The 22876-nt window shown below is 46.3% G+C and overlaps 1 protein-coding gene across 2 annotated transcripts in view; it reads left to right on the top strand.

Moving 5' to 3' along the window:
• vps50 (VPS50 EARP/GARPII complex subunit) overlaps positions 1-22660 on the top strand; it is a 317917-nt gene extending 295257 nt beyond the window's left edge. For both annotated transcript variants that reach the window (XM_085988277.1, XM_085988278.1), the window contains 6 exons: positions 4943-5091; positions 6683-6779; positions 6957-7115; positions 13209-13330; positions 21420-21609; positions 21871-22660. In XM_085988277.1, coding sequence (XP_085844403.1) covers positions 4943-5091; positions 6683-6779; positions 6957-7115; positions 13209-13330; positions 21420-21609; positions 21871-21990 — 837 coding nt within the window. In that variant the 3' untranslated portion in view covers positions 21991-22660. The remainder of the gene's footprint in view (positions 1-4942; positions 5092-6682; positions 6780-6956; positions 7116-13208; positions 13331-21419; positions 21610-21870) is intronic.
• The last annotated feature ends 216 nt before the right edge of the window (positions 22661-22876 follow it).

Here is a 22876-nt window from a genome sequence, read left to right on the forward strand (position 1 = left end):
GCCGAATCCTGAAGGACATAGCTGCCAGACTTGGGCCTGTGGCAGGTGGTGAGAGAACCAACACGAGAGAAAAACCTACTTGACCGTGTCCCCACCAACCTACCTGTCACAGATACCTCTATCCATGATGGCATTGCTGGCAGTGACCATCGCACAGACATTGTGGAGACGAAATCCCGTCTTCATACTGAGGACACCCTGAATCGTATTTGTGTGGCACTACCACTGTGCTAAATGGGATAGATTCAGAACAGATCTAGCAGCTCAACACTGGGCATCCATGAGGTGCTGTGGGCCATCAGCAGCAGCAGAACTGCATTCCACCACAATCTGTGACCTTGTGGCCTGTGACATCCCTCACTCACTCTACCATTACCATCAAGCCAAGGGACCAACTCTGGCTCAATGAGGAGTGCAGAAGAGCATGCCAGGAGCAGCACCAGGCGTACAGAGCTAAGCGATCCCACAATCAACGGATCAGGTCAAAGCTTTGCAGTCCTGCCACATCAAGTCGTGAATGGTGGTGGACAATTAAACAACTAACGGGAGGAGGAGGCTCCATGAATATCCCCATCCTCAATGATGGCGGAGCCCAGCACGCAAGTGAAAAAGACAAGGCTGAAGTGTTTGCAACCATCTTCAGCCAGAAGAGCCAAGTTGATGATCTATATCGGCCTCCTCCTGAGGTCCCCACCATCACAGAAGCCAGTCTTCAGCTAATTCGATTCACTCCACGTGATATTGAGGAGGCAGCGGACCTGGGTGAGACCAGAGCAGGAGCAGAGCGAGGGAGGCAGCGGCAATAAAATGAGCACGGAGTGCAGGCCCGAGACTGGAGGAGGCAGCGGCCCTGGACGAGACCAGAGCGCGAGAGGCAGTGGCAATAAAAGGAGCGCGGAGTGCAGGCCCGAGACCAGAGGAGGTAGTGGACCTGGGCAAGACCAGAGCGAGAGAGGCAGCGGCGATAAAAGGAGCGTGGCGTGCAGGCCAAAGACCGGAGGAGGCAGCGGACCTGGGCATGACCAGGGCGGGAGCCGAGCGAGAGAGGCAGCAACTCAACAGGCAGAATTCGAAAAAGTGACGTCAAAGTAGAAAATATGATGTCGGCACAAGGGAAGGAGCTGATTGGTGAGTAGCTGGTGAGTTTTTTTTTTAAGTTTATTTCTGCTGAGTTAGTTCTTAGTCTATTAAATAGAGGCATAGCAGGGCAGCTCAGTCCTGTGGAGTGCACATCCTGTGCCACGTGGGAAGTCCTGGAAGCTTCGCGTAGCCTGGACGACCACATGTGCAGGAAGTGTCACCAGCTACAGCAGCTCGAGATCCGTGTTTCAGAGCTTGAACGGTAGCTGGAGTCACTGCGATGCATCCGCGAGGCTGAGAACTTCGTGGCTAACACGTTTCTAGAGGTGGCCACACTGCAGCTTGAGAGTGTGCAGGCAGAGAAGGAATGGGTGACCGCCAGACAGAAGAGGAGGACTAGGCAGGTAGTGCAGGAGACCCTGGAGTGCATCTTGCTCTCCAACCAGTATTCTGTTCTGAGTACTGGTGGGGACGGTGGTTCCTCTGGGGAGTGCAGCCAGAGCCAAGTCCACAGCACCATGGGTGACTCAGCTGCATGGGGGAGAGGAAGAAGAGTGGAAGAGCATTAGTGGTAGGGGAGCAGACAGGCGTTTCTGTGGCCGCAGATGTGACTCCAGGATGGTATGTTGCCTCCATGGTGCCAGGGTCAAGGATGTCACTGAGCAGCTGCAGGGCATTCTGGGGGGAGAGGGTGAACAGCCAGAGGTCATGGTCCATATCGGTACCAATGACATAGGTACAAAGAGGGATGAGGTCCTGCAGGCAGAGTTCAGGGAGCTAGGAAAGAGATTAAAAAGCAGGACCTCAAAGGTAGTAATCTCCGGATTACTCCTGCTGCCACGTGCTAGTGAGCACAGGAATAGGAGGATAGAGCAGAAGAATGCGTGGCTGGAGAGATGGTGCAGGTGGGAGGGTTTTAGATTCCTGAGTAATTGGGACCGTTTCTGGGGGAGGTGGAACCTGTACAAGCCGGACGGGTTGCACCTCAACAGAGCCGGGACCAATATCCTCGCGAGGGGGGTTTGCTAGTCATTTTGGGGAGGGTTTAAACTAGCAGGGGGATGGGAATCTGAGAATAGATTCAGAAGGGAGAGCAGCAAAGCTGAAATTGGAAAGCAAAAAAGTAGAAAGTGAATTTGGAAGACAGAGGAAACAATGGCTGGAAAATAGAAAACAAGGGAGTTTGGCAGTGCTAAATGGTATATACGTCAATGCAAGGAGTATAGGGAATAAGACAGATGAGCTGAGGGCACAGATAGACACTTGGGAGTATGATATCATAGCTATTACTGAAACGTGGTTGAAAGAAAGGCAGGTATGGCAGCTCAACATTCCTGGTTACAGGGTTTTCAGACAAGCTGGAGAGGGGGGTAAAAAGGGAGGGGGTCGCAGTATTGGTTAAAGGAACAATTACAGCTGTGAGGAGGGAGGATATGTTAGAAGGATAATCAAATGAGGCCACATGGGTTGAATTGAAGAACAAAAAAGGGGCGATGACACTGCTGGGAGTGTACTATAGACACCCGATCAGTCAGAGGGAGATAGAAGAGCAAATATGTAGGCAAATTTCTGAAGTGCAAAAACTATAGGGCAGCAATAGTAGGGGATTTCAATTACCCGAACACTAACTAGGATAAAATTAGTGTGCATGGTATAGAGGCTGCGGAATTCCTAAAATGCATTCAGGAGAACTTTTTTAGCCAGTATGTAACAAACCTAACAAGGGAGGTGGCGGTTCTGGACTTAGTTTTAGGGAATGAAGCTGGGCAGGTGGAAGGGGTATCAGTGGGAGAGCATTTTGGTGGTAGTGATCATAATTCAGTTAGATTTAGCATAGGTATGGAAAAGGACAAAGATAGACCAGGAATAAAAGTTCTCAATTGGGGAAAAGCCAATTTTGCTAAGCTGAGATGGGATTTAGCCAAAGTGGATTGGAAACAGCTACTTGAAGGTAAATCAGTGTCAGAGAAGTGGGAGGCATTCAAGGAGGAGATCCGGAGGGTTCAGAGCAAGTATGTTCCCTTAAAGAAAAAGGGTGGGACTAACAAATCTAGAGCCCCCTGGATGTCAAGGGACATACAGGGTAGGATAAAGGAAAAAAGGGAGGCTTATGACAGGTACCGAGGGCTCAATACTGCAGAAACTCTAGAGGAGTATAGAAAGTGCAGGGGTGCAATTAAAAATGAAATTAGGAAAGCAAAGAGAGAGCATGAAAACATTTAGGCAAATAAAATCGAGGAAAATCCAAAGATGTTTTATAAATACATTAAGAGCAAGAGGATAACTAAAGAAAAAGTAGGGCCTATTCGAGACCATAAACGTAATCTGTGTGGAGGCGGAAGACGTGGGATTGGTTCTTAATGAATACTTTGCATCTGTTTTCACAAAAGAGAGGGGCGATGCAGACATTGCAATCAGGGAGGAGGAGTGTGAAATATTAGATGAAATAAACATAGTGAGAGAGGAAGTATCTCCAACAAGTGAGTGTCTAACCACCGCCCCTTGACATTCAATGGCATTACCATCGCCGAATCCCCCACTATCAACATCCTGGGGGGAGTCGCCATTGACCAGAAACTTAACTGTACCAGCCACATAAATACTGTGGCTACAAGAGCAGGTCAGAGGCTGGGTATTCTGCGGCGAGTGTCTCGCCTCCTGACTCCACAAAGCCTTTTCACCATCTACAAGGCACAAGTCAGGAGTGTGATGGAATACTCTCCACTTGCCTGGATGAGTGCAGCTCCAACAACACTCAAGAAACTCAATACCATCCAGGACAAAGCAGCCCGCTTGATTGGCACCCCATCCACCACCTTAAACATTCACTCCCTCCACCACCGGCGCACCATGTCTGCAGTGTGTACCATCTACAAGATGCACTGCAGCAACTCGCCATGGCATCTTCAGCAGCACCTCCCAAACCAGCAACCTCAACCACCTAGAAGGACAAGGGCAGCAGGCGCATGGGAACACTATCACCTGCAAGTTCCCCTCCAAGTTACATACCATCCTGACTTGGAAATATATCGCCGATCCTTCATCGTCGCTGGGTCAAAATCCTGGAACTCCCTCCCTAACTGTACTGTGGGAGTACCATCACCACACGGACTGCAGCGGTTCAAGGTGGCGGCTGACCACCACCTTCTCAAGGGCAATTAGAGATGAGCAATAAATGCTGGCCTTGCCAGTGACATCCACATCCCAGAAACGAATTAAAAAAAAAAAACCTCAAAATAACCTCATCCTCAAAATATGTATCCCAATAACACTTAACATTGCCTCTCCATTGCCTCATTGAATTTATGGCTCTCCTTATGACTTCCATCCCTCACAAACTTCATTTAATCTAAAATTCCGTAGCCTTTGTCCCTTTCCACAAACCCATCACCCGATCATTGCCGAGTTGCACTGGCTGTTTTCCCCCCCCTCCCCCCAGTAAATCAACTTCCAGATCCTAGTCCTCATTTTCAAATTTTTCCATGACCTTGGTTCACCCCACCAAGTGAACTCTAGCTATAAGCCTTTGGTCTTGCCCTCTACTTCCCTGATAGCGCATTATTGATTGTTCTTGCTCTACCACTGGATCACTGCACCCTGCTTTCTAGAAATTTCTCTCAAAATCACTACACCTTGCTAGCACCGTCTCTACCTTCATTGGTATCCTAAAAATTGTTCTCTTCAATCATGCCTTTGGCCTTCCATCCTCTTCCCAATGCTGCCTCCAAATTTTTCTCCTTCAATTTCTCAGTGTCCAACTTGTTTGCTTGGCCAGAGCCCTGAGACTTTATTTTCATGCGAGGAGCCACTATATAAATGTATGTTGTTGTATCAGTAATTGTGCAACTTGATCTTTTTGTAGGAGGCACCACCTGAAACCTCTGGTCCCTTGACAGCTACAGAAGAGAGGAAAGAAAAAGTTCCCAGCCCACATCTGAGTCACCTCGTCGTTCTAAACTCTACTGAAACATTGTATGGTCTTGCAGAAAGGGTTGTGGCTACAGAATCTTTGTAAGTTGCTTATATTTTGATGGAGGGTTAAAACCAACATTTTTATTTTGTTACTTTCTACGAGAGGCCCTGAAAGTCCAAATAATATGCAAGGCATTTACTATCAAATGGTGCATAGTTCTTATAGAATCATAGAATGTTCAGCATTGAAACAGGTCAATTGGACCATTGAGTCTGTGCCAGTGTTTTTCTCTACATGAACCACATAGTTTAATTCCTCTCCTGCTCATTCCCCATACTCTCTAATAGTCCTCCTTTTCAAGTAGCTGTCTAATTCTCTTCTTAAAAAAAAAAAAAAATACTTTTTGACACTGATTCAACAACGATTTGTGGCAGAAATGTATCTATTCAGGAAGATGCTTTTAGGATCATTTCTAATACTGTTCTGGTTTCAATTTTTTAACGAGTCATGGAAAATAACAATTATGGATTATAGCACTTTTGAAAATAAGCACTTAATGAGAGAAATATCTTAACTACAGACCTAACGTTGAAGCAATAATGAACATCTGACTGCGCTATATCTGACAGTTAACCTTTTGTGTCAAATGGATAAAGAAATCCTACTTTCTGCAATTTCCTGCTTAATCCTCTCTATCTAATCTCTTCATTAAGCTTTTGATCACCTCCTAATCTCTCCTTTGGTGGCTTGGCATCAGTTTTCCATATGACTATTTGCAAAGCACCTTGAGACTTTATGTTAATGGTACAATATAAATGGAAATTGTTGTTCCAAGTTCCCAGGACTTGCTGGTTGTCTCATGGATAAAATGTAAACGTTATGCAAGTAAGTTAACTGAAATTTTAACTAGGTTATTGTCATCCAGTTATCTATTGGATCCTTCTTTAGCCTTTTTTTTGTTCCAAAGTTTTTTTTGACAATGTACAAATCCCCTGTCTAAAGGAATATGCTGTGTAGCAATTGCTAGAAGTATCAGATTGTGGCAGAAATGTATCTATTCAGGAAGATGCTTTTAGGATCATTTCTAATGCTGTACTGTTGTTCTTTCATCTCCTCCCCCCTTTCCCAGCCCCTACACTTGCTTAAAAATCTGTTCCATTTCCTGCTTTTTTCCAGTTCTGACGAAAGGGTCATCGACCTGAAACGTTAACTCTGTTTCTCTCTTCACAGATGCTGCTTGACCTGCTGAGTATCTCCAACATTTTCTGTGTTTATTTCAGATTGAGAAGTGATGGGAATAATCATCTCAAGAAACGTGTTACAACACTTGTGCTTAAGATCAATGACTCAGTGGCATAGCGATGGAGCAGCCACAGCACCATGTGTTGGTGTGCTAACAGATTACATTGCCTCTTTTTATCCATTCTTACTAAACCTCCTTCATTCCTTATGAAATCTGTTCCCCTTTTGGATAGGATAGAATTATTTGTTTCCTTTGAGAACAAATGGAAAGATGAATTCATAGATAGTTTGAAGCCATAGATTATTGATGCACTTTTTCAGCGCTCTCTGATAGAAATGTGCCTTTACAACCATGAACCAAGGAAGTGGTTAATGTTCCATATGACAGTTGCAATGTGCACAATAATTGCCTAATGATAAATGATCTTAAATGTCTGTCTTTTTCAGGGTGTTTCTGGCTGATCAATTTGATTGTCTGCAGCCACATCTTGATGCCATGATGCCTTCAGCCAAGAAGCCTTTTTTGCAGCAGTTTTATTCGCAGGTAGGGACTGAATTTTTCAAATGTAATACTAACATTACAGTTGTGATGTAGAGAAGAATTTGGTCAATTTTAAAATGCCTATTTCTGCTGAAATAAAATCTTATCCAGTTGTTGGTTTGTTTTGCTGTCGTTGACATCTTATCCTTTTTTTTTCTCTCCTCATCTAACACCAACTAGACTGTGTCAACTGCCAGTGAGCTGCGCAAACCAATTTACTGGATTGTGGCTGCCAAAGCCATTGATTACGAACAGATGCTGCATCTTATGGCTAATGTTAAATGGGATATCAAAGAAATAATGTCACAACACAATGTGTACATCGATACTCTTCTCAAGGTAACTGCAAGATTGGGAACAGTTGCTATTGCAAAGTATTAAAATCTATTAAATTGATTAAATTATTTCACAGCACAGAATATAGGAATTTGTTTCTGGAATTACTATTTTTCCTCCACAGTGTAACTGAATAGGTTTAGAACAACCTATACTATTAATCAGCTGAATTATAGACATGGGCCGCAAAATTTGGCTCCGTAATAGCGCTTGTTGTTTGGGTGCTACGGCTGCTGTTTTGGTTCCAAAATGGTGTCCACAGCGCACATGCACACTTCTGGTGCGGGCTGCACCAGATGTCATCTTGGGTAGGGTATCCTGCGCAGGCGCAGGGAGCATGCGCTGGAAGTATGCAGAGTAGGCAGATCCAACTAATGCCCTCTCAAATACGCATAGCTGAACATGCATTCAGCAGCAGAAAGGACCCCCACCAGTGCTATTTAAAGGGATCACCAACTACTTGCAGGTTAGTTGCTGATTGATTTCTACTGGCTGTTGCTGAGTTTGTAGAAGTGTTTGGTGATTTGTACATTTATTTCAAGTAACTAAAGTCTACATGGAGTGGCGTGGCAGGTGCTGAAGGATTTTGTCCTGACTTCAAGAATACGGCACAGACCATTTGCTCCAAGACATGGGTGCAGTAGTAGGCATTCCACTTGGTCTACAGCATTACACAGAGAATGAGCAGAGCTGACCGAGCAGAACAAGCTGCTGGCAGTGTGAGGAGGAGGAGAAGGGCTCTCAGCAGGAGGCCATATCCTCCCAGGGTGTTCAGGGAGCAATATTCCTACCTGAACCTCAACGAGGAGCAGTGAGTCAGACTTCTGCGCTTCACCGAGGATGTCCTCACTGAAATCTGCCACCTGCAGCCACAATCACAACCACAGGGCAGGACAAGGACCGCATTGCCAGTGGCTGTGCAGGTGACGGTGGCCATGAACTTTTATGCGTTGGGCTCCTTCCAGGCTGGAGCAGGAGATATTTGCAACATCTCCCTGTTTTGCTGTCCACTATTGCATAAGGGAGGTAAGTAAGGTTCTGTATTCAAAGAGTGCTGAATACCTTTCCTTCTCTCTGGCCAGAGAACAGAAGCAGAGCAAGCATGTGGCTTTGCGGGGTTTGCAGGCTTTCCCATGGTGCAGGGTGCCATTGACTCCATGCACGTCGTTTTGCGGGCGATGCATATCGTCTCTGAGATGTACCGCAACCGAAAGGGATTCCACGCCCTCAATGTCCAGCTGGTGTGCGAACATACTCAGCAAATCATGCAGGTGAATGCCCAGTATCCTGGCAGCAGTGATGATGCCTTCATTCTGTGGCAATCTGCTCTCTTATCTGTATTTGAGCCACTACGACAAACCAGAGGGTGGCTACTGGGCGACAAGGGGTATCCATTATCAACATGGCTCATGACTCCGGTGCACAACCCACCTGGCACATAGTCAGCATTCATACAACAAAAGCCATGTTGACACATAAAATATCATCAAGCAGACTATTGGTGTGTTGAAGCATCGCTTCTGCTGCCTGGACCGCTCTGGAGGAGCCCTGCAGTACTCGACAGAGCGGGTGTCGAGATTCGTGGTGGTCTGCTGCATGCTGCACAACCTCACCATGAGCGCACAGCCCTTGCCACCAGCTATATGGCGACCAGGAGGAGGAAATGGAAGGGAAGAGGCAACCTGACCGCCCCTTTCTGGCTGGCTGGCCATGACTGACTCATCTGGGTGTGATACCAGTAACTGCAACCTTAATTCCCCATTCACCAACAGTCCCACACCTTACCTTCACTCTGTCACTGACCATCACAGCATCCGCTTGGCCACAATGCAAAATTAAAAGCCAACACAAAATAAACATTCCAAACCAAATTTATAAATCAAACCATGCCATATTGCATACAAACGTCAACTAATCACCCTTGTGCATTCCCTTAGTGTGCCTTTGTCTGTCCGAGTGCTCCTACACAGTGTTACCCCAGTGGCTGCAGTATGGCTGGTGGAAGGCTTCTGACTTTCAGTGGAGGAGAGTGCAGATGGCCTTGGAGGACGACCTCGAGCGAATGCTGTCATCCTGAGAGAGGACAGCAGGTTCGTGCTCCATGGAGCCACTGCCATTCACCCGGGGTGGCACCTCAGCAACCCTAGTAATCTATTGGAGTACAGATTGCTGGACTGCTGTGACAAGAGAAGAGCTTACTGGGTTGGAGGTAATATATTAGCATGGATAGAGGATTGGCTAACTAACAGAAACCAAAGAGTTGGGATAAATGGGTCATTTTCCAGTTGACAAACTCTTAACTAGTGGGGTGCCACAGAGATCAGTGCTGGGGCCTCAGCTATTTATAATCTATATTAATGACTTGGATGAAGGGACCGTGTGTACTGTAGCCAAATTTGCTGCTGATCCAAAGATAGGTGGGAAAGCAAGTTGTGAGGAGGACACAGAGTCTGCAAAGGGATATAGATAGGTTAAGTGAGTGGGCAAAAATTTGGCAGATGGAGTATAATGTGGGAAAATGCGAGGTTATCCACTTTGGTAGGAAAAATAAAAAAGCAAATTATTACTTAAATGGAGAGAGACTACATAATGCTGTGGTACAGAGAGATCTGGGGGTCCTCGTACATGATACACAAAAAGTTAGCATGCAGGTACAGCAAGTAACTAGGAAGGCAAATGGAATGTAGGCCTTTATTGCAAGGGGGATGGAGTATAAAAGTAAGGAAGTCTTGCTACAACTGTACAGGGCACTGGTGTGACCACACCTGGAGTACTGCGTGCAGTTTTGGTCTCCTTATTTAAGGAGGTATATTATTGCATGGAAGGCAGTTCAGAGATGGTTCACTAGGTTAACTCCTGAGATGAAGGGGTTGTCTTATGAAAAAAGGTTGAGTCTATACTCATTGAAGTTTAGAAGAATGAGAGGTGATCTTATTGAAACATATAAGATTCTGAGGGGGCTTGACAGGGTAGATGCAGGGAGGATGTTTCCCCTCATGGGAGAATCTAGAACTCGGGGGCACGGTTTCAGGATAAGGGGTCGCCCATTTAAAACGGAGATGAAGAATTTCTTCTCTCAGTGGGTTGTGAATCTTTGGAATTCTCTACCCCAGAGAGCTGTGGAGGCTGGGTCATTGAATATATTCAAGGCGGAGTAGACATATATTTGAGCTACAGGGGAGTCGAGGGTTATGGGGAGCAGGCGGGAAAGTGGCGTTGGGGCCAAGATCAGATCAGTCATGATCTTATTGAATGGCGGGGCAGGCTCGGGGGCCAAATGGCCGCCTGCTCCTATTTCTTATGTTCTTATGACAGCCTGCAAGCCCTTCTGAACACTGGTAACCACAGCCATGATGGCAGCAGTCTGAGCATGCATGGCAGCAAGCTGACCTTGCATGACAGCAGTCTGAGCTTCCACTGCAGCACCCAGACGTTGGGTGGCTTCTGCTGCAATGGAAGTTGAGACATCGGCCATCAGACGCTGCATCTGGTTGGGTCCGCAAGATGTTAATGGAGTTGTCCGTCACTGCCATGCTGGAAAGGATGGGCTCCCAGCTCTGCGTAAAGCCCTGTGCCAATTTGGTGCTAGACTCTTCCATGCTCCTTGACATTACAGTCAGGCTTTTTACCAGGCCTGCCAATGCACCAAGCATTTCATTGCGCATACCGATCAGCCTTCTTCTGTAGCCTGCCTCGTCGAAGTGCTCATCTGCGTCCTCTGCAGCAGAATTCATGTACGACCTTGCCCTCCAGAGAGCTGGCACCTGCGCTACCCTTGCCCCCTGCCCTGGCTGCATGCCACTCATGCCCGGTAACTTATCACGAGCAGATCCTGCGTCTCAGCTATCCTCTAATGTACGCGGAGTGTCAGTATCTGAGCTGGTGGCTGCAAGCATGAAATTGAGTGACGGTGCTGTGTCTTTATCTTCACTGCCTTCTTTCACTGCTTGGCCAGGTTGCAGTTCTTTGGTATCTGAAAATAGAAAGGCACAAGGGTAGGGTTGTGGTGAGTATGTGGCAGGGGGGGGTGGGTGAGAGCAAAAGTTGCATGCTTACATCATCTGCAGCTTGTAAATCAGAAGAGATTGTGCGAGGAGGATTTTGTATGAGGATACACTTACCTTCGATTGTTTCGGCCTTGCCACTGGCCACAGGCTCAACGATGGCCGCTCCAGTGATGGCGACCACCACCTTCTCCATTGGGGTGAGCTCATGCAGCTGTGTCTGTCCCCCTAGTGCCATGGCCAATCCGCCAGGGGCATGTAATTTAGATGACCTGTTCCTGACCATCATTGAGCACAATCACTGGCAACACTTTTTAGGGGTTTTGTGGGCCAAATTCTGTATTCAAATTCTTACAATTGAATGATCAGTTTATACTACAATTGTACATGATTTTGATTTTTTTTTTTAGAATTGTCAATTTTAGAATAACTTGGCCTATTATAAAGTGGCTTTCACTTTTCTCCAGATTTTCACACCGATCATGAAAATTTAATTTGTCTGTACGAAAGTTCAACTTGTGGTCAGGTAGAAACCCAGAAACCAGATATTTTAATAACTAACTTTTTGTGGAAATAGTGTACATTTTTAACTTTGTGCCCCTAGAGGGTGAAATATCTGAGAGATTCTCTTCCACACGCCACTCCCAGCCAGGGGAGCAGATGAGTGAACTCCTTCCAGGTCTCCTCCAGTGCTGATGCAAGATTGTCTGCTGTGGTGACCTCTCCCTCTTTGTGGCATCTCCCCAAGCAATTTAAATTAGATTGGAAATTTGCCATGCGAAATATCACAGGAGAAGAGGATAACCACCTGCCACCTCTTGTTGGCACCTGATGTTTTGCAAGACTATTTATAAGAACAATAGAATAACAATTTATTAAAATGAAATGGGACTCGATTTAGGACTCAATCATGTAAGAGGGATTGGTGCTAAGAACAGATCATAACCATGCTGCTGCTTGACCTACCAAATTCAAGCAGATGATCAGTGGCATAGGAATGTGACAGTGAATGATTCAGCTCCCAGTCACAAGCTGACTGTTCCATGCAGTGTCCTGGAGATGGGGAGAGGAGAGTGGGACAACCAGCAGATCATTTCTTGAACGTGTTGCTGCCTCCCAGATCCGTACCCATCTCTACTGCAACTCTTTATTTGAAACTCTCCAATCAGCATTCCAACCACCCAGCACCAAGAGGATCCTAACCCAAACCAATGTTACCAGGGTGCATTATCCCTCCTTGATTTTTTGCAGCCTTTGACGAGATTGACCACATCATCCACCTGCAATACCTGTCCTCCACTGTCCGACTCAGTGGGACTGCCCGCACTTGGTTCTACTCTTACCTTTCCGATTGTAGCCAAAGCATCTCTACCAGTGGTTTATTTTCCCACGCTTGCACTGTCACTGCAGGAATCTCCCAAGGATTCGTCCTTGGCCCTCTCCTCATCTCCACACTCTTCCTTGGTGAAATCCACTGGCATAGGGTCAGTTTACACTTGCTCCACACAGATGAGACCTACCTCTACCTCCACCACCTATCTCAACCCTTTCACTGCCTCTGATCTGTCATACTGTTTGGTTCATCCAGGACTGGATAGAGAACACAATTTCCTCCAGCTTGAATGTTTGGAAGACCAAGGTCATGTCTTTGAGCCCTGTCACAACTCTGTACCTTTGCAACCAAACTGTTTGCAATCTCAATCTCCTATTATACCCCAAGATGAGCATCCAAGCCCATACCCTTTCTATTACAAATACCACGTCCGTCCCTTCCTCTGCTCATCTGCGGCTGAAACCCTCATCCCTACATTGTTTCCTGGTCTCTCAACACCTCAATTTTATAATTCTTATCCTTGTGTTTAGATTCCTCCATGACGGCCCTCCCTATCTCTGTAAACACCTTCAGCACTCTAAGAAACTTTTGGTTAACCTTCCCAATATCTCTCTCTTCGGCTTTTTTTCCTTGCAACTCTGCAAAGTGCCTTGGGACTTTTTTCTACGTTGAAAGTGGTATAAAAATGCAAATTGTTTAATGTGTGGATGTGTTGGATTAGGATATGTTTATGTTTACTTCTGACATCTGTTACTGTAGGAGTTTGAACAGTTCAATAAGAAGTTATCTGAGGTTTCCAAACGTGTGCGTATACCACTACAAGTGTCTAATGTCCTTTGGGAGCATTGTATTCGGCTGGCTAACAGGACCATTGTAGAAGGGTAAGTTATCTTTTGTTAATTATGTTTCCTAAATGAAAAATGGCCCTCAATTTCTGCAAGGATTGCCCTGATCTCCTGATGTAGTTTTGGGAGCTCAGCAGAGCCACCAAAGAAACGGCATAAGAAATAGGAGCAGGAGTAGGCCATTTAGCCCCCCCGAGCCTGCTCTGCCATTCAATGAGATCATGGCTGATCTTCTACCTCATCTCCACTTTCCTGAACTATCCCCATATCCCTTGATTCCTTTAATATCCAAAAATCTATCAATCTCTGTCTTGAATATACTCAACGACTGAGTCTTCACAGCCCTCTGCGGTAGAGGATTCCAAAGATTCACCGCCCTCTGAGTGAAGAAATTTCTCCTCATCTCATTCCTAAATGGCTGACCCCTTATTCTGAGACTGTGACCCCTGGTCCTAGACTCCCCAGCCAGGGGAAACATCCTCCCTGCATCTACCCTGTCAAGCCCTGTAAGAATTTTGTATGTTTCAATGAGATCACCTCTCATTCTTCTAAACTCTAGAGAATCTAGGCCTAGTCTACTCAATCTGTCCTCATAGGACAATCCCCCCATCGCAGGAACCAGTCTAGTGAACCTTTGTTGCACTCCCTCTATGGAAAGTATATCCTTCCTTAGGTAAGGAGACAAAAACTGTACACAATACTCCAGGTGTGGTCTCACCAGGGCCCTACATAATTGCAGTAAGACATCTTTACTCTTATACTCAAATCCTCTTGTAATAAAGGCCAACATACTATTTGCTTTCCTAATTGCCTGCTGTACCTGCATGTTTACTTTCAGTGATTCGTGTACAAGGACACCCAGGTCCCTCTGAACACCAACATTTCCCAATCTCTCACCATTTAAAAAATACTCTGCTTTTCTATTTTTCCTACCAAAGTGGATAACTTCACATTTCTCCACATTATATTCCATTTGCCATGTTCTTGCCCACTCACTGAGCCTGTCTATATCCCCTTGAAGCCTCCTTGCATCCTCCTCACAACTTACATTCCCACCTAGCTTTGTATCATCAGCAAACTTGAATATATTACATTTGGTCCCCTCATCCAATCATTGATATAGATTGTGAATAGCTGAGGCCCAAGCACTGATCCTTGCGGTACCCCACTAGTTACAGCCTGCCAACCCGAAAATGACCCAATTACTCCTACATGGCTGTTTTCAACCATTTACACCATTTCTCTGGGGGTTCTGCCAAAGTTATGGTAAGTGATCAGAGCCCCTGTGGAAATTTAGGGCCAATATGTTTAAGCCCATCAACAATCTATTTTGTTGATGCAAGTTTTCTTGAACTTTGTGGTATTTACAGAAGGTATTTTGTGGATTACAGAGTGGTAATAAATAATTACAGCACATCAGAATAATGAATATTTGGGATCAGTTACAGCTAATTATATTAGAGTGTGGCGGAGCCACTGAATGACTCTGGGCAACTGTATATAATTCCCTTTAACGATGTTCTAACACCAGCCTAAGCCTGTACCATTGTGTTAGACATTACTGTGTTTTGTATATAGTGTTTGTATGTACGGGGCGTGGCCCCTTTAAGAGCGCAGGCAAACGCGATGACGTCACGTCGCAAACCACGTGACTGCCTAGTCAGTCCTCGTGGAATCTCCATCTTGTTAAGACCTGTTTTCGTGGTTCTCCTGTATCGATCTCAACAAACTGTTTGAACTCGTTTAGTCTTACATTAAAGACCTGTTGATTGATCTCCTGAGTCGACCTCAGTTATTGGTTAGGAATTCGTCAATTCCTACATTGGTGACCCCGTTTTTTGTGAACGTTTTTCGCAAAAAGAACACGACATGGAGGCCAACGCCGTTTCGCTGAAGCTGCCGCAGTTCTGGGAGCAGCAAGCGACCTCGTGGTTCATTCAGGTTGAGGCCCAGTTCGCCCTGAGGGACATCGTTGCGGATCAGACCAAATATCTCTGTGGTCTCCGCACTCAACAGCTCTACCGCCTCGTGGATCGTCAGCCTCCTCGATAACCCTCCAATGGAGCGCAAGTATGAAACCCTCAAGGCGCGGTTGCTGCAAGTTTTCGGGCTCACTAAATCGGAGCGCGCCCGTCGATTGCTCGCTATGCCCGGGCTCGGGGACTCCAAGCCTTTGGAGTTGATGAGCCAAATGCTCACACTCCTGGGCTCAGAACCCGAATGCTTCCTATTCCGTGAACTATTCCTCAGCCAGCTGCCTGAGCAGGCGTAAGCTGCCCTGGCCAGATCCGAGGTGGAAGACTGCGCGGCACTCGCGGCAGAAGCGGACAAAATTTTTGCGGTAACGCAGCCGTACTGCACCGCCACGAGGCGCCCATCCCCCACAGACGCCGCCACAGCTCGTCAGCCTGCTGGGCTGTGTTTCTACCACGCGCAGTTCGACGCGAAGGCGAGACGTTGCCACCCTCCCTGCAGCTTTCCCCAAAAAAAAACAACTGCGACTACTGAGGAACGGGTCTAACGGGCGCCTCGCGGCCGCCATGGCGATCGGCAACACGAGCAAGTTGCTTTTCATCACCGATACACTCTCCGGTCGTCGTTTTCTGTGTGACACCGGAGCGCAGTGCAGCATTTTACCCGCGTCCACCCTCGATGTGCAGGCGGGGAATCACGGCCTCGCCCTTGAAGCGGCCAATGGCGGAGCAATTCGGACATTTGGCAGACGGTGAGTGGAGGTGTGCTTCGGGGGGCAATGTTTTCACTGGGAGTTTGTGACGGCCAAGGTTTCTCAACCCATTCTCGGCACGGATTTCCTGTGGCCAACAGCCTCCTGGTCGACGTGAAGAACCGGCGGTTGATCAACGCAGCAACTTTCAATTCTATCCCTTGTTACTGCAGTAACACCACGTCGCGCACCGTCGCCTGTGCTTTCCCGACTCCTGACGAGTTCGCTCATCTGCTCGCCGAATTTCCCGACCTCTCAAGACCCACGTTCTCCTCCACCGCCACGAAACATGGTGTGGAACACCACATTTCCACCAACGGCCCCCCAGTCTACACGCGGGCCTGGCGCCTGGAACCTGGCAAGCTGGCGGTCGCAAAGGCGGAGTTCGCGACCATGGAATGGTTAGGGATTATTCACCGGTCGGATAGTCCCTGGTCTTCACCCCTCCATATCGTCCCAAAGCCTGGCGGCGGATGGCGACCATGCGGCGACTATCGACGCCACCACTCCTGATCGGTACCCGATCCCCCACATCCAGGATTTCTCTGCCCATTTGGCAGGGAGCACTGTCTTCTCGAAAGTCGACCTCGTACGGGGCTACCACCAGGTCCCAGTGCACCCACAGGACGTCCAGAAGACCGCAGTCATCACCCCATTCGGCCTCTTCGAGTTTCTGCGAATGCCGTTTGGGTTAAAGAACGCCACCCAGGCTTTCCAACGCCTGATTGACTCCGTGCTGCGGGACCTCAAGTTCCTCTTCGTCTACCTGGACAACATCCTGATTGCCAGTCCTACTAAAGAAGACCATATCTGTCACCTACGCACCCTCTTGCGACGCCTCAGCCAACACGGCCTGATTATCAACCCGGCCAAGTGTCAGTTTGGCCTGCGCCAAATTGATTTCCTGGGACATCGCATCACCGCAGAGGGAGTGGTTCCTTTACAAACGAAGGTAGAGGCGGTGATACCCTTCCCATGCCCGCAAAACATTAAGACCCTGCAGGAATTCCTAGGCATGGTAAACTTTTACCACCGTTTCGTGCCTAAGGCAGCACTACTCATGCAGCCCCTGTACGAGGCCCTCAAGGGCAAGACAGGCAAGAACCCGGTAGACTGGACGGATGACATGGCCCGAGCGTTCGCCGACACCAAAAGTGCCTTAGCCAACGCAACCATGCTGGCGCACCCGCTGCCAGGAGCCACCATCGCCCTCACCACCGACGCGTCAGACTACGCAATCAGCACCGTGCAAGAGCAGTGGGTGAACGGGACGTGGCAGCCGTTGGCATTCTTCAGCTGTCCGCTACGGCGGAACGAGCGAGCATATAGCACGTTCGACCGGGAGTTGCTCGCCCCTTTTCTGGCCATCCGCCATTTTCGCTTCCTCCTGGAAGGACGTCCTTTCACCACCTTCGTGGACCATAGCCACTAACTTTTGCCATGGCCAAGACCGCCGAACCGTGGTCATCCCGACAGCAACATCAATTGACCTACATATCCGAATTCACCACGGATATACAGCACATGGCCGGTAAGGACAACCTGGTGGCAGACTGCCTCTCCTGCGCGACCGTCAATATGGTTCATTTGGGCATCGATTACGCCCTCATGGCAGCGGACCAAGCCTCAGACCCAGAAGTCCAAGCCTGCAGAACGACCGTCACTGGCCTCCGGTTGGCCGACGTCAAGTTCCATTCAGCAGGTACCATGCTGTTGTGTGACATCTCCGTACGGGACCCTCGCCCGGTCGTCTGGCGCCGTAAAGTGTTCGACGCCATACATGGGTTGTCACACCCAGGAATGAAGGCCTCTCAGAAGCTGATGTCTGCGAAATTCGTATGGCATGGCATGCACAAGGATGTCCGCGACTGGGCCAACACCTGCGTGGTCTGCCAAAAGGCCAAAGTACAGCGCCACGTCAAAGCTCCGTGGGCCACCTTCACAGTTCCGGAGCGACGTTTTGACCATGTCAATGTGGACCTGGTAGGACCACTCCCACCCTCCCATGGTTTTTCACACATCCTGACCATGGTTGACCGCACCGCCAGATGGCCGGAGGCGGTTCCCCTGTCATCCACTACTTCGGCGGACGTGGCCAGGGCGTTCATTTCCACCTGGGTCGCCCGGTTCGGAGTGCCCGCAGATATTTCTTCCGACAGAGGACCGCAGTTTTCCTCCGAACTCTGGAATGCAGTGGCCCAAGGACTCGATGTCAAATTACACCGCACCACAGCCTACCACCCACAGGCGAATGGCCTCTGTGCATGCTTCCACCGATCACTGAAAGCCGCCCTGAGAGCCGGCCAGCCTCCAGGACGCTGGATGGGCGGACAAGCTACCGAAGGCCTCCGCTCTTCATCAGCGGAGCTGGTGTACGGTCAGCCACTGCGAGTCCCGGGGGATTTCCTGCCGGCATCGACGAAGCCATGGTCCGCATCTGACCAGCTTACTAGTCACCAGGAGGCGGCCAGATGCTTCGCACCGGTGCCCACTTCGCACCACGGGCTGCAGAGTTCGCACGTTCCCCCAGAGCTTCACAAGGCTGAGTACGTCTTTATTCGCCATGATGCCCATAGGGATCCACTCAAGGTCCCATATACTGGTCCCTTCCGCGTGTTGGAGGCAGGGGACAAAACCTTCACGGTAGAGGTCGGTGGTAAACCGGACCACATTTCGGCTGATCGCTTAAAGCCAGCACATCTGGACCTCGACCACCCCATCGAGACAGCACAACCGCCGAGATGAGGTCGGCCACCCATCGCCATTACAGCAGACCAAGCACAACCGCCCGCCAGCCGCCCAGCAGCCTCCGCCTCAGGAGTACAGGAGCCGTTCTGACAGGCTCATCAGACCCCCTCACCGTTTGACTTTGTCCGTTAAAGCGAATCCTGGGGGGGGCGCATGTGGTAGAGCCACTAAATGACTCTGGGCAACTGTATATAATTCCCTTTAACGATGTTCTAACACCTGTACCATTGTGTTAGACATTACTGTGTTTTGTATATAGTGTTTGTACGGGGCGTGGCCCCTTTAAGAGCGCGGGAAAACACGGGCAAACACGATGACGTCGCGTCGCAAACAACGTGACTGCCTAGTCAGTCCTCGTGGAATCTCCATCTTGTTGAGACCTGTTTTCGTGGTTCTCCTGTATCGATCTCAACAAACTGTTTGAACTCGTTTAGTCTTACATTAAAGACCTGTTGATTGATCTCCTGAGTCGACCTCAGTTATTGGTTAGGAATTCGTCAATTCCTACAAGAGGATAATTTTCTGAGTCCATGCTACCAGCAACAGCATAAATTAGAATTCAGTTGTACGCTCCCTGTTATTTTCCGACCATTAAAATGAAAAATCAGAGAATTTGTTCCGGTGACAGATGAGGTTTCCTGCCAGCAGCATAGACTTGTGCAATCCTAATTACACTTTAACTTGTCTTTGACATCAGTGCATGTAAACATTTTATTAATCTATATAGCTGTCTTAGTAAATTATATCCAACCCCCCCCCCTCCCACCACCACCAAATCCAGGTTTTAAATTATAATTGCTCAGTGGGTTAGCATATTGTCCATTCAGCTCTGGAACATTTGATTTGTATCCAATTCCGACTGATCAGATGAAAGGCCCCTGAGTAAAACAAGTTTGGGCAGTGTTAGACTAGATTACAGAAAAGGTGAATCAACATCATAGAACTACCCTTAATTTAAGAAAAGAAATAAAGAACTTCAATTTTATATGGCACCTTTCACAACCTCAGGATATCTCACCGCTTCACAACTAATGAAGTACTTCTAAAATGTAGTCACTCTTGTAGTGTAGGGAAATGTGGCAGCCAGTTTGCACACAGCAAGGTCCCACAAACAGCAATGAGGTTAATGACCAATTAAACAGTTTTGGTGATGTTGGTTGAGGGATAAATGTTGTTCAAAAAGTGCCACGGGATCTTTTACGTCAGCCTGAGAGGGCAGACAGAAACTCAACTTAACATCTCATCCTAATGTGAAGCACTCTCTTTTTCTCTAATCTGAGTGTCATTCGAGGTTGTGCGCTCAAATTCTGGAGTGGGCCTTGAACCCATAACCATCTGACTCGGGCAAGAGTGCACTGAGCCGAGTCTGGCACTAACTTGACAAGCAATTGGGAATATATTTTGAACATATGATTTAATGTATTGAAAGTTTTCAGTAGAGTGACTGCAAGGTTTTAGTTCAATCAAGAGATTTACAGCATGTCTTAAACTGCAAGTCAGTTTGTTTACAACTAGCATTTGAACTCCAAAGTAACATTGCAGTGTTGAAGACGGATGCACAAGGGGTTAATAATTCTATCACTATAGCAGGTTCACTTAAAAAAAAATATCAGCAGTTTGCAATTGCTGTGAGGGAATTGTGTTATATTTATTATTATTACATAAACAATGAACGGTCATTGGGTAGATATCATTGTGGTTTCAACACCTGCAATATGATGCTCAATGTGGCGGCAGCTAGTGAAGATATCAGCACCATTTCCACCAGCTCGTGGTCAGTCATATTAAACCCCATCTTGTGGTAGGTACAAATACATTCCTCTGCCCTCTCCTGTGGCGTCTCAATCATCTTGAGTGCATTATCAACCTTTGTTCCTCTCATCTTCAGCCATCTTATTCTACGCATCCATATGCTTGTATATCAGCGCATACTGATTTGGTAGTGTTGTATAAATAAATCTGACACGTTAAATCTATTTTTATTGAAATGATTGAAAATGTGGATGGATTTTGTCATTGGTCAACACAAGTAGAAAAAAAATATTCAAATTGTATTATTCCTATCTAATTTCCTTACAATTCACAAGCTGATAATCAAATGTATCAATGCAAAATAGCTAAGGATAATGCCAAATCTGTTAATCGTTTTGCACAGATAAGCAGTTTTTTAACATTTAACAGTGGGTTATGATGCCTATGAAACTATTCCTCTGTGATAGCTTTGTTTGCATGGGATCAAATTGTCACTTGTCAGTGAAAATATTTTAGGACAAGAAAAATCCTTGATGAAGGTGATTTGCATTAAATGAATTCCTGAAAAAAGGACAACTGTAATAATGCTCAACAATGCCTTAATATTTAGCAATGCATGTGCGTCAAAGTGAAGCTTTTTGAAGGGTTATATACAACTTGCTTTAGGTGTATCTAATTAAACTTTCTAAGACGATGCTAGAGGATTGCCTTTACTTGGCACTCGAGACCATCTTTAAATACTTACGTTCTGATGGAGGCTGAGGTGCAAGCAAAAGTTAGACTTTGCTGCAAGAAATAATTGAACTTTTTTAATCCTTCACTAATTTTTCACATGGGTTATCTTTGATTACTGTTACATTTACAGAGCTGTCCATTTTCTTTCTTCCTTTTCTACTGCAGTTATGCTAATGTGAAAAAATGCAGTAATGAGGGACGTGCCTTGATGCAGCTGGACTTCCAGCAGTTTTTGATGAAGCTGGAGAAACTGACTGACATCAGACCAATTCCTGATAAGGAGTTTGTGGAAACCTACATTAAAGCCTATTATCTGACTGAAAATGACATGGAGAGATGGATTAAAGAACACAGGGTAAGAGGGGGGAAAAGGCAAAAGTTTTTTTTTGAATGGCTGTAAAAATATTTTTGCAGCTGCAAAGTGTTTATCCGTATTGTAGATGTTTAAAACAAATAGTTGCACATCCTGTAAAATGGTTACGCTTCTGTTAGAATTTTAAACGTCAGCCAACTGAACATTCATGTAAGCATATCATCTTTTCGATTTATATGAATTTGTTTTGCAAAGCTGAGTGACTTTTTCCATTCTAAAATCTGACATGTTTTCTTTGGGCAGGAATATTCAACCAAACAGCTAACCAACCTTGTGAATGTTTGTCTGGGCTCCCATATAAATAAAAAAGCACGGCAGAAGCTGATAGCAGCCATCGACGAACCCGACAGGCCTAAAAGATAGCCTTTACCAACATTCGTTCATTATTGTTGTCCCAAATGGCATAGGGATAAGTATTTCCACTGCACATTAATATATAATAGCTCTCTTGTGTACACGCATTTATGATGCATGTTACTTGTTTTCCGATCTAAAACCAATGTTAAGTGATGAACTGGGAAATGCTGTTTTAGTGACTAATGTGTGTTACTGTTTAGCTTTTGTTCCTGTCTTGTTAAGTAGGCCCAATCCTCACAGTAATGCTGTCTTTAGAGCCTATATGAAAACTATTTACAATGTTATGCTTATTATTTGGTGGGGGCAGGTTATAAATTTTTATCTGTTAGAATATGGGCTGTAAGGATTCTATATTGTAACTGAAGGAAACTGTATATTGAATAGTGTTATAGTGTGGACTACTGTATGTACTGAAGCAAATGTCCTTGGCTAAAACTGATTTTACAATGACTTACCCATTTGTAAAAGGGTAAATACTAATAAATGAAGGATGCTTATGCTTCATACAGAACTACTGTAAGTAAAGCTACATAAATTCAATTCTGTACATCCTCATTTAATTTGTTCTGGTTCCAGAATTTGAAAAACAAATTTGTTCCTTGTTAAAATGGAAGGTGGATCATGGATTGGTGACTGAATAATAAACAACTCAAAATTAGAGATTTTTTATACCCCTCATCGACTTGTGTTATATCAGACATGCTGCTATATGGATATTTTCGGTCTGGGTGGCAAAATTTAATTTTACAGAACAGTTTTCATCAAAATGGATGTTACTAGTTTCATTAAAATAAGGTAGACCTCTTTAATAAAACCATTGTAATAATAAAACCATTTTAAAATACACCATCATTCAGACACCACCAACAAGTAAGTTACACTTGTACAGTGT

Source organism: Somniosus microcephalus, chromosome 5 (assembly GCF_052327205.1).
Source record: "Somniosus microcephalus isolate GS21.2 chromosome 5, FLI_Smic_1.0, whole genome shotgun sequence".
In the NCBI taxonomy this organism is placed as follows: Eukaryota; Metazoa; Chordata; class Chondrichthyes; order Squaliformes; family Somniosidae; genus Somniosus; species Somniosus microcephalus.